An 11,752-nucleotide genomic window follows, 5' to 3' on the forward strand; every position below is an offset into this window, starting at 1 on the left:
AAAAAAAAAAAAAAAAATGAGAGAAAGAGCTGGTCCCGTCACCATGCTTTGGATTCTGAACCCATCACTTCACGTTCTCATCCATGTGTGTCTGTCTGGCCTATCTCCTCCCTGTCCCCATCCCCCTCCCGCCCTCCCCATTTACTTACAAAAGTCTCAAGTTTACAATCTGAGCAGCTCAACTAAGCAAACATGTTTTCCTTGGCTTGAGCTTTGTTTTTGGAAATGTCAATTATTGTACAATTAATTCCATCTAAACATCCTGGATTCTAATTTCTCTCCAAAATAAAATTCCAAAGTTTGGCAACTTTTTGGCTCTAATTCCCTGACAAAACTCATCTGGACCCAATTGTCTTGGCTTCTTTGGAGACATTTTCAGTTCTCCATGTCCAACAGATGCTCGTCTCCCTCTCCTGTGGCCTGCCAGAACCCTGTGGACATTCTTGTGGGATTTGTTTTTCCCTTTGAAGGAAGTTTTCCATCTTTCACATGGCAGTCACTGTTAGGAACTCCCGTGTACTCATCACAACTTCAGCAGTCAGCAGCCCGACCAGTGCTCCCTTCTGCTTTTTCTCTTTTCTCCAGAGTGGTCTAAACAAATGCCAGCTGTGGTGCTGCTTTCCCATAAATATTCCAGCCTTTATTCCTAACAGATAAGGCTTTGCTGCACAGCAGCCCTGTTATTCAGTCCCTTAGCATCAACTGTCGTCCAGTATACTTAATGCACAGCTCACGTGCCCTTGCCCCACTTCCGAATGGCTCTGGCCCTATGCACACTTCAATTTAGGACTTTGGGGTGACAGTTTTCCTTTTTAAAAGATTTTTATTTGTTTATTGTTGTTCTTGTTTTGCTTTTTAGTCTTCCCTGGCTGTCCTGGGACTCACTGTGTAGACCCACTGCCTTTAAATCATGGTGATCCTCCTGCTTCACCGTCCAAGTTATAGCCCTATGCTGCCACACCAAGGCCATTTTGCTTAAAAAAAAAAAAAATTAAAAATGACAAACCCAATTGTCAAGATAAGGGAAAAGCAACAGAAAGTGGGAAGTAGATGTTGGATTTAATAACCTCAGAAATGTAAGCAGGAAGAGGAAGCAGCATGAAGCCTGCATAGAGAGTAAGGCACAGTGAAGGCCACAGAAGTAACTGAAAAGGTGCTGTTGGGTGATTCCCTTGTCAGCAGGCTTGGGGATGTTCCTTGTCAGCAGGGGCAGAGTGTTAGAAAACCCTGGCTAAGCCTGGTAGTGGTGAACACTTTTGACCCAGCACTCGAGAGGCAGGCAGGCAGATATCTGAATTAGAGGCCAGCCTGGTCTACAGTGCGAATTCCAGGACAGTTAGGGCTACACAGAAACCCTGTCTCAAAAAAATAATAGCTAATAATAATAAATAAATAAGCCTTTGGCTAAGGTTACATGTTAGAGGACTGGAGAGATGGCTCAGTTAGCAGAGTGCTTGTTGCACAAGAGTGAGGACCTGCATTCAAATCCCATGCACACAAGTCAAAATCCACCCAGACATGGTGGTGCACAGCTTTAACCGCAGCACTCGGGAGGCAGAGACAGATGGATTGCTTCTGAGTTCAAGACCAGCCTGGTCTACAGAGTGAGTTCTAGGCCAGCCAGCACTACAGAGGGAGACCTTGTCTCAAACAAAACGTAAAAAGCAGTACAGCAACATACATGTAATTCCACTGTGAAAGAGGCTGGGGCAAGAAGATCCTCGGGCTTGCTGGCCCGCTAATTGCTAATTGAAACTGAGCTTCAGGTTCAGTGAGAGACCCTCTCTGACAAAAGACAGAGGGGCTGGACAGATGGTTCAGCAGTCAAGAGAACTTGCTCCTGTAAGGGACCCAGGCACATGGCAATTCATAACCATCTGTAACTCCAGTTTCAGGGACACTGCCTCTGTATTCTGACCTCTGTGGGCACTTCATATGTGTAATGCACTCACATATGTGCATGAAAAACACTCATACATATAAAAATGAATCAATAATGAGTCTTTTAAAAAACAAGATAAAGAGCAATTGAGGGGCCGGGCGATGGTGGCGCACGCCTTTAATCCCAGCGCTCGGGAGGCTGAGGCAGGCGGATCTCTGTGAGTTCGAGACTAGCCTGGTCTACAGAGCGAGTTCCAGGACAGGCTCCAAAGCCACAGAGAAACCCTGTCTCGAAAAAACAAAAAAAAAAAAAAAAAAAAAGAGCAATTGAGGAAGACACCCAACATCAGACTTTGGCCTTCACATACAGTGTGCACACACACAAAATAATAACAGTTACATGGTAGCTAAGTACCAGAGCTGTGACTGAAAGCCAGGCCAGGCCTGTGCAGCAAGTACTTGTCAAGCCTCAGGCACAGACTCCACAGCCTGGTCACTTGCACGGGGCTGCATGGCATTAAGCCTGTTGAGTCCTCGCTGTTCTCCCAGTGGTGGTGGCTGAGATGCAGAGGAGCAGGATTGCAGGAGTGGATGTACTTGGCTAGCTTAGCAGCCCCACAAGACACAGAGAAGCACGGGTGATATTTCTTGCAGAATGCTGGCTGGGGACATGGTGTCCTGCACACCAGGTGTCCTGGACCAGTGTGAAGTTGACAGAGCTAAATTAAGTTGAGCAGTAGAGCCCTGGCCTAATATGCTCAAGGCCCTGGTTTCATCCCAGCACCAAGCACCAAACAAACACTACTGTGTGCTTCCAAACTTGGTCATTTCTCTATGGAAGGAAATGTTTTATTATTTTTCTTTGAACATATTCTATTTAAACCAGGTATTATAGTAGTGCACACAGGAGAAGGAGACAGGAGGTTCAGGAGTTCATTCATGGCACCAGTGAGTTTAGACTACCCTGTCTAAAAAAGAAAGAGAAACAGAAAAAAAAAAAGAGTCCAAGATCTTGCTATGTAGCCCAGACTGGCCTGAGTACTGGGGCTGTATAGAGTATAGCTGAGTATTGGCTAACATGAGTTTCAGATGTTTTAATCATAGTAGAAATAATAATAATAATAATAATGGGCTGGAAGTATAATTTGATAGCGCATAGGTCCCTGAGTTCAATCACCAGCATAAAGCAAACAAAAACCAGAAGGAAAAGCATCAGCTGAGGGCAAGAGTACAAGTGTCTCCTCAAGGAGACTCTGGCTAAGTACTGAGCTGCCCCAGCTGCCTCAGGCCCTTCTCCAAACTCTTGTCTTCCTCCAGGCCTGGCTGGATACTCACAACCGCCTCTTGGGCCACTATATCAATGGAACGTGGCTGAAGCCAGAACACAGGAATCCAGTGCCTTGCCAGGATCCTATCACAGGTTTTTGATGACCCCAGTCATTCGGGAAGGACAAAGGCCTCTCTCAGAGCTGCAGCCGTATACATACCCAGCGACCTGTACTCAGGCTCCTGAGAGCAAGAGCCGCCATTGATGGTGGTTGTGGGATGAGGGTTCTCATCTCTCCTAGTGACAGCCTCAATAATTACAGTTCCTAGTGTACCCCAGAAAGCTCTTTGAAGCCCCTCCCTGTTAAATTTCCTTCCTCAAGCAAAGTGTGGTGGCTCATACCTCTAGCTTGGGCAACCCAGAAGCTAAAGCAGGAAGACCATGGGTTTAAAGCCAGTCTGAACTATAGAGTGAGTTCCAGACCAGCCTTGGCTCCATAGTGAGCCACTTAAAAAAAGAAGAAGAAAGACGGCTCTGTGGTTAAGTGTTAATGATCTTTCAGAAGACCCAGGGTCACATCAGGTAGCTCACAATCACCTGCAACTCCAGCTCCAGGCAATCCTATGCCATCTTCTGGTCTCTAGGAGGACCTGCACTCCAGTGCTCGTACCACACAGACACACATATATGCACATAATTAAAATTAGATTTAAAGGGCTGAGTGGTAGTAACACATACCTTTAATCCTAATACTCCAGATACAGAGGTAGGCAGATCTCTGAGTTCAAGGCCAGCCTTATCTACACAGTGAGTTCCAAGTCAGCCGATTCTACACAAAGAAACCCTGTCTCAAAAAAAACAAAATAAATAATAAATTTAAAAGACATAGTAAGAGAGGGACTAGCAAGATGGCCCAGTGGTTAAGAACACTGGCTGCTTCTGTCAAAGGACCTGTCCACCAGTCTACCAGTAACTCTGGCTCCAGAGGATCTAACACCTGACCCCTATGGGCACTACGTGTATTATGTGCATACACACATGCAGGCAAAGCACTTGTACACATAATAAATCCAAATGAATAAATAAAAGTTTGAAACTCCAATGAAAAGGGAAGAAGGAAAAGGAAGTTGGTTCCTGGCCTCTGGGACGTGGTGAGCGGTGAGCGCGGTGACCAGGGAGTGGCTGAAGAAGGAAGGGGTGACTCTCTGCCTCCCTGGTCACCAAGGGCTTCCCAATCCGTCCCCCACTTGATTCGCAGGAGAAACCCTGGCCAGCTGCCTGCCAGCGCAGGCTGAGGACATCGCTGCAGCTGTGGATGCAGCAAGGACAGCCTTTCAGACCTGGAGCCAACTGCCTGGAGCTGCTCGAGCCCAACACCTGACCCAGTGAGGAAGCCCAGCCAGGCCTCGTCCATTGGGAGTCACAGGGACTCCATTTCCAAAGAGCCTTTTGCTTTAATGGCTCATGTTTCCCATATGCATGTGGGCTCTGGTGGCCAGGATAGCCGTTGTTTCCCACAGTTCAGTGTCCTATCCTGGGGGCTCGGTTTCTCAGCACTCCATCAGAATCCAAGCTCCCTGCTTCCCATCACACTTTAGGGACAGCTATGAAGATCCCATTTCCCATAATGCAGTTGGATCAGAGACTCCGGTTCAAGTTCCTAGTATCTTTGGGACTGGTTGGTAATTGGGGACCAGGACCATTCTATAGTGTCCCCCCCAGAGTTTTGAGGCTCCCATAGATTACATTTCCTATACAGCTTTGGTACCTGCTGTCCCTGATAACTTATGCTCTGCCCCAGAGGCTTGTGGGAATTATAGTCCAGGTTGCCCTGGACAAGAACCAACTCCTTATGTTTTCCAAAGGTTGGCCAAGATTATCCAGAAGCACCAGCAGTTGCTGTGGACTCTGGAGTCCCTGGTCACTGGGCGGGCTGTTCGAGAAGTTCGCGATGGAGATGTCCCACTGGCCCAGCAACTGCTCCAGTACCATGCCGTCCAGGCCCATGCCCAGGAGAAGGCACTGGCAGGCTGGGAGCCTATGGGTGAGAACTTGTAGGCCCTGGAGCCCTCCCGATGCAGTAAACCACCCTGTCCAGCCCTCACTGTGGATTTTTCGCAGGAGTCGTTGGCTTCATCCTGCCAACTTCTTTCTCTCTCCTGGACATGATGTGGAGAGTCTGCCCTGCCCTGGCTGTGGGTAGGTGAGGGCTGTGTCCTTCCCATCCCCTTCTCAGGGAGGATGTTTGGGGTCTGAGGGAGGAGGGCTGACACCTGTACCCTGTCTGCAAGGAGAAAGAGCCAGGGACTGGACCGCAGGCCCTCAGTTGTTCCCCTTCTCCAGGCTGCACTGTGGTGGTTCTTGTGCCCCCAGCCTTCCCAACGCCTCTCCTCCTGGCTCAGCTGGCAGGGGAGCTCGGCTCTTTCCCAGGGATCCTCAATGTGGTATGTGGCCCTGCCTCGCTAGGGTCTGTTCTGGCCTCCCAACCTGGAGTCCAGAAGGTGGCCTTCTGCGGAGCTGTGGAGGTATCTAAAGGGCTGGGAGTGGGCTGGGCATGGCAGAGGGCCAGGAGGCTCCTGCTACAGCTGAAACCCGTGGGCCTCCCTCAGGAAGGACGCGCTCTGCGACGGATCCTAGCAGGCAAGGGGCCCCAGCTGGGCCTGGCCCTTGGCACAGAGTCCCTGTTGCTGCTGCTGGACTCAGCAGACGTGGACTCGGCTGTGGAAGGTGTGGTGGATGCCATCTGGTCAGACCGCAGCCTGGTGAGACCTGTGTGCTCGTCCTCAGATCCAGGGGTCCGCCATATGGCTCCAAAGACTTGGGGTGTTCACTCCCAACTTGTTTTACTTTCCGCTCTTTGGACCTTTGTATTATTTAAGACAGGGACTTGTGTAGCCCAAGCTGGCTTCCAACTCATTATATAATCCAGGCTAGCCTTGAACTTCTAATCCTCCTAGGATTACCTTATGTGCCACCAACTTTGTGCACTGCACCTCTTGTCTACGACTGCTCCTCCGTCCCTGAGGCCCGGCCCTCTGTGGGAGCCTGTTCTCCCTACACTGCCCCTGACTTTTTCCAACAGGGGGGGCTCAGGCTCCTCATCCAGGAATCTATATGGGATGAAACTTTAAGACGACTCCAGGCTAGGATGGCAAAGCTACGGAGTGGACGAGGACTGGATGGGGCTGTAGACATGGGGGCTCGAGGAACTGCTGCCCGAGACCTGGCCCAGAGCTTTGTGGATGAAGCCCAAAGCCAGGGTGGACAGGTGAGCCCCAGTCACAAAATAGAGTCTTAGAGCTTGGCTACCTAACCCCTGTTTGAGAGTCAGAAACTGCTGCTTTGGGACAAGCCCAAAACCCCTGAGTCTGAGGGAGGAGGACCAGGTCTGGATGTCCAGGTTGAGTGAGGAGGCTAGAGACTGGAGCCCTGGGTCTGAGGGAGGAGACTGGAGCCCTGGATACCTAAGTTCAGAGAAGAGAACAAAGCCTGGAGGTTTGGGAAGGAGGGTTGAGATACAGTCAGGTCTAGGGAGGACAGACATCTATATCTGTATCTTCTCCTTCCCAGGTATTCCAGGCTGGCGATGTACCCTCCAATAGCCCATTCTTCTCTCCAGCCTTAGTGTCCGGCCTGCCTCCAGCTGCCCCGTGTACCCAGGCTGAGGTGAGACTCTGAGACTGCAGACATCCTTCCCTGCCCTTCTGTTCTGGTGACCCTATGACCTGGGGCTGTGAGCACACTAGACCATCACTAGCTTGCTCCCCCAATGGGTGAAGCACTGACAGGAGGCCCCTGACACCCCTTCTAGGTTCCGTGGCCTGTGGTTGTGGCTTCCCCTTTCCGCACAGCCAAGGAGGCACTAGCCCTGGCTAATGGGACACCACGGGGAGGCAGTGCCAGCGTGTGGAGTGAGAGGCTAGGGCAGGCCCTGGAGCTGGGCTATGGGTAAGGCTGTGTTTTCCCCCTCTGCCACTGCCCTATCCCTCCTCAAGTATCTCCCTCTCCTCTGCCCCAGCTTCCTGTCCCCTGCCCTCCCACGCCCTGGTGTCTTTACTTGCCTCACAGGCTCAAGATGGGCATCGTGTGGATCAATGCCCACGGCCTCCGAGACCCCGCGGTGCCCATAGGCGGCTGCAAAGAGAGTGGATCTTCCTGGCATGGGGGCCCAGATGTGAGTGCTCACCTTTTGCATTTGTATCTCTGCACACCCTCAGGTCTCCTTGTGACCATGCGTCTCTCACAGGGTCTGTTTGAGTATCTGTGGCCGTTGGGGACACCTTCCTTGGAGCCCTTCCTTTGCGAGAGTCTCAACTATGACACATTTGGCCTTGCTGTGCCCTCCAAACTGCCATCAGAGCCAGAAACAGAGCCCAGGTGAGCTGTTGCAGGCCTGGTGGTCTAAGTGTGAGGGTGTGGAGGCTGGAGAGGGCACTTAGGGTCTCCAGTTCTGAGTGTAGCTTTCTGGGTCTTAGGACCTCATAGTCCCAATCTTAGGTCTGGAGAACCTCAGTTCTACAATGGTTTGAGCTTTCCCAGAAGCAAGAATCAAGGGGTACCTTGGTGCACATAGGAATTTGAGTGTCCTAGAGGCTCATTACAGAAGCTCACGGGATAGGAATTCAGAGTCCTCCAGAGGTTCATGACAATAAGAATTTGAGTTCAAAAGGTTCACGGGAACTGAAATGGTCCAGCCAATATAATGGAGCATGGGGTCTAAGTGGACCCAACACCTCCTCACCCTCACTCTGTGCAGCCCAGCACTTGCCTATGGGCTGTTCGTTGGGGGCCGTTTCCAGTCTCCTGGGGTCCGGCGCTCCATACCCATCCAGGATTCTTCAGGCAAAGTCTATAGCTGTGTGGCTGAGGGTGGAGCCAAGGATGTCCAAGGTGCTATAGAAGCTGCTCACCGGGCTGCTGCTGGGTAAGAGGGTCCAACGGAAGTCCTGGGAAGCCCAGAGGTCAGGGCGCCTGGGCTGGGAGTCCTGTCTGGGAATAGCTGGGGCCAGGCTATGCCCCTCCCATATCTTGCATTGTTTGCCCACAGCTGGGGGGCCCAGTCTCCAGTGGCCAGAGCAGTCCTGCTGTGTGCCCTGGCAGCTGCACTGGAGCGTAAGAAGCCAGCCTTGGCCTCCCAACTAGAGAGCCACGGAGCAGCACCTGCAGTCGCCAAGACTGAAGTAGAGCTGAGTGGGAGGCGACTCCAGATCTGGAGCACGTGGGTTCAGGACCAAGGCCAGACACTTCAGGTCAGACACCTGTAAGCAGGTGGCCAGGGCAGGCAGCAGCCAGGAGTCAGAGCCCAGGCTCAGCCCCAGAAGTTCTAGAAGATACAACTAACCTTGATGAGAGGAGCAACAGATCAGTGCTTGGCTGAGAACCTAGAGGGCTCAGACAGGGCAGGTGGGGAAGGTTACAATACTTACAGGAAAGCAGGGTGTTTGCGAGTGTACACATGGTCAGAACTTCTCAGGTTATACCATTTAACATCTGTGGAATGTAGGCTCGCTTACATACAAGAAGGCTTTGTAAACAGGCATGGTAGTGCAGGCCTGGAATCTCAGCATTTGGAAGATAGAGACAGACAGATCATCCTTGGCCACATAGTGAAATTCTTTGTCCAGAAAAGAGAGAGAGAGGGAGGGAGGGAGGGAAGGAGGGAGGGAGGGAGGGAAACGGAGAGGTGTTAGGGCTGGAGAGATGGCTCAGTGGTTAAGAACCAGAGGACCCAGGTTTAATTCCCAGCAATCACATGGCAGCTCATGACTATCTGTAACCCCAGTTCCAGGGTACCTGACACCCTCATACAGACATGCATACAGGCAAAACACCAGGTACATTAAACAAAAATACTTTGACTCATTCATTTCAAAATAAAAGAGAGAGAGATGGGCCATGGTTAAGAGCTCTTCCTGTTCTCACAGAGCATGGGTTTGCCCACAGCCTCCCGTGACTACCTAGCTCCCCTTCCAACACTCACATGTGCACATAACTGTGTCTCCCTACCTCCTGCACACACGTAGACACATAACTCAATAAATCAAGCCAGTACTCTGGAGGCAGAGGCAGACAGATGTTCCAGTTCAAGGTCAGTAGGCTGTACAGAGAAACCCTATCTCAAAATATCAAAGTAATTTAAGTAAATAATACATAAATCAGCAGAAGGGGTTGCACCCTTGTTTGTTTGTTTGTTTTGTTTTTCGAGACAGGGCTTCTTTGTGTTGCCCTGGGTGTCCTGAAACTCACTCTGTTGGTTTTTTGTTTTGTTTTGTTTTTGTTTCCAAGACAGGGTTTCTCTGTAGCTTTGGAGCCTGTCCTGGAACTAGCTCTTGTAGACCAAGCTGGCCTCGAACTCACAGAGATCCACCTGCCTCTGCCTCTTAAATGCTGGGATTAAAGGTGTGTGCCACCCCCTCCCCTTGCCCAGTGCACGTTTTTAGTCCCAGCACTGGGAGGAAGAGGCAAGATCTCTGAGTGCAAGGCTAGACTGTTCTACACAGGGAGACCTTGTCTCAAAACAAATCAGAAAGTAAACCAGACCCAAATAAGGATTAGAGTTCACTTGCCTAGCCCTAGCATGCTTGGAACCCTCTACAGTACCACAAAACACTGAAAAATCTCAGCTCCTCCATAGGCTGAGGCAGGAGCATGGCAAATTGAAGGCAAGACACAGAGGCCCAGCGAGGTTTCACTCATTCAGATCCACATAGCCAGCAGTGGCCACTGGGCTCCAGGGTTTTGTTCCTGAAACCAGCACCCCTAGTCACACTTTATTGGAGTTGCTCTGAACATAGGAAGTTGTCAAATGTGGGGAGGGGAGAAGGGGGCAGGCAATGGGGAAGGCTCTGGAAACTTGTCCTTGATGTGCCTTCTGTCCCTGTAGGTAACAGGGTGGAGAGGCCCTGTGCTCCGGCTTCGAGAGCCACTGGGAGTGCTGGCTGTGGTATGTCCAGATGAGTGGCCTCTGCTGGCCTTTGTGTCACTGCTGGCCCCCGCCCTGGCCCACGGCAATGCTGTGATCTTAGTACCCAGTAGGGCTTGTCCTCTTCCAGCCCTGGAGCTCTGTCAGGTAAAATCCTCTGCCTCCCCTCCTGCCTATGGCTGCTCCTAGGTCTTCTGGAGCTCAGCTGGCCTCCTCCGTCCTGGTAGCCATGGTAACTTGAGTCCCAGCACCCCATCCAAGCCTCTATCACCCAAATCCTATTCCCTGTAGGAGCTCCTACAGCCACTCCCAACTGCCCACTCCTCACCTGCCCTATTGCTGCTCGACCCCTGGGCATCTTACTCTCTCACATCCTAGGATATAGCCACCCTGTTTCCTGCTGGCCTTGTGAATGTACTGACAGGAGATCAGGACCACCTGACACGCTGTCTGGCCTTACATCAGGAAGTCCAGGCCCTGTGGTACTTCGGTTCTGCCCAGGTACTTCAGAGTCCGTGGTGGTGGTGGTGGAGGTGGTAGAGGTGGTGATGGTGGTGGAGGTGGTGGTGGTGGAGGTGGAGGTGGAGGTGGAGGTGGAGGTGGAGGTGGTGGTGGTGGTGGTGGTGGTGGTGGTGGAGGTCGTGGTGGTCGTGGTGGTGGTGGAGGTTGTGGTGGTGGTGGTGGAGGTGGTGGTGGTGGTGGTGGTGGTGGTGGTGGTGGTTTATTTGAGACAGGGTTTCTCTGTAGCCCTGGCTGTCCTAGAACTCACAATGTAGACCAGGTTGGCCTTGAACTCACAGAGATCCACCTGCCTCTGCCTCATGAGTACTGGGATTAAAGGCATGCACCACCACTGCCTGAAGGAAGAGGGTCTTCATTTAAAGGGCCTAAATGCCTCCCCTGCCCAAAGTCGTCATTTTGGAAGACCTATTGCTAAGGACTGCACCCTAGCAATATCCTGAGCTCCAGGTCTACCCTCCTAAACCATCTGTTGGTGGAAGGGAAGTCCCGATTGGCAAAAGCCTTAAACAGGAGTACTAGGGAAGACGGGGTTCCCTGGCTCTACTTCCTCTGCATCTGGAAGGAATGCTGGCCAGGATCCGAATGTCCAGCCTTGTTAGGCACTATGTCCTCAGGCACAAGTCCTCGTTGCTAAGGAAGCAGCTGTTCGGCAACTAAACTACTAGCAGTACTAATCACATGTTTCCCCATCCCAGGGCTCCCAGTTTGTGGAATGGGCCTCTGCAGGAAACCTCAAGTCTGTGTGGGTGAACAGGGGCTTCCCAAGGGCCTGGGATAAGGAGGTCGAGGGGACAGGACCCGAACTGAGTCTGCGTGCAGCACGAACCAAGGCCCTATGGCTGCCGATGGGGGACTGATGCCTGGAGCTACCCACTCTTGCATGCCCAGAGATATCAGATGCTTGGAATTTTTCTCTCAAATTTCCCATGGTTTCCAATAAACTGAGCAATTTCTACTGCTTTTGAGAGTGCGAGAACAGTGGCTTCTTCATGTGTGGCCCTGTAGACAACCCTGGGGCAACACTGTTTATGGGATGGCTAAAGGGAACTCAGTCCCATCCAGCACTCTAGGGTCGTAGGAGTTAGAGGGAAGTCCCTGGAAGGCACGGAGGTGGGTGGGCCACCTCCTTCCCAACAGCCCTCTTTCTGAGCTGGAAGATC

At 51.5% G+C, this 11,752-nt stretch overlaps 1 protein-coding gene across 2 annotated transcripts in view; it reads left to right on the forward strand.

Annotated features, from left to right (window-relative positions):
- Aldh16a1 (aldehyde dehydrogenase 16 family member A1) overlaps positions 1-11,551 on the forward strand; it is a 13,475-nt gene extending 1,924 nt beyond the window's left edge. Inside the window, exons 2-17 of one of the 2 annotated variants that reach the window (XM_005366818.2) lie at positions 3,199-3,301; positions 4,407-4,533; positions 5,014-5,192; positions 5,270-5,347; positions 5,492-5,673; positions 5,758-5,910; positions 6,231-6,416; positions 6,719-6,814; positions 6,960-7,096; positions 7,217-7,322; positions 7,395-7,525; positions 7,905-8,072; positions 8,196-8,397; positions 10,032-10,217; positions 10,449-10,571; positions 11,288-11,551. In XM_005366818.2, the coding sequence (XP_005366875.1) occupies positions 3,199-3,301; positions 4,407-4,533; positions 5,014-5,192; positions 5,270-5,347; positions 5,492-5,673; positions 5,758-5,910; positions 6,231-6,416; positions 6,719-6,814; positions 6,960-7,096; positions 7,217-7,322; positions 7,395-7,525; positions 7,905-8,072; positions 8,196-8,397; positions 10,032-10,217; positions 10,449-10,571; positions 11,288-11,449 (2,319 nt within the window). In that variant the 3' untranslated portion in view covers positions 11,450-11,551. The remainder of the gene's footprint in view (positions 1-3,198; positions 3,302-4,406; positions 4,534-5,013; positions 5,193-5,269; positions 5,348-5,491; positions 5,674-5,757; positions 5,911-6,230; positions 6,417-6,718; positions 6,815-6,959; positions 7,097-7,216; positions 7,323-7,394; positions 7,526-7,904; positions 8,073-8,195; positions 8,398-10,031; positions 10,218-10,448; positions 10,572-11,287) is intronic. The other variant, XM_026789144.1, reaches the window with a different exon arrangement.
- Positions 11,552-11,752: the final 201 nt, after the last annotated feature.

This window comes from Microtus ochrogaster, unplaced genomic scaffold (genome assembly GCF_000317375.1).
Source record: "Microtus ochrogaster isolate Prairie Vole_2 unplaced genomic scaffold, MicOch1.0 UNK14, whole genome shotgun sequence".
In the NCBI taxonomy this organism is placed as follows: domain Eukaryota; kingdom Metazoa; phylum Chordata; class Mammalia; order Rodentia; family Cricetidae; genus Microtus; species Microtus ochrogaster.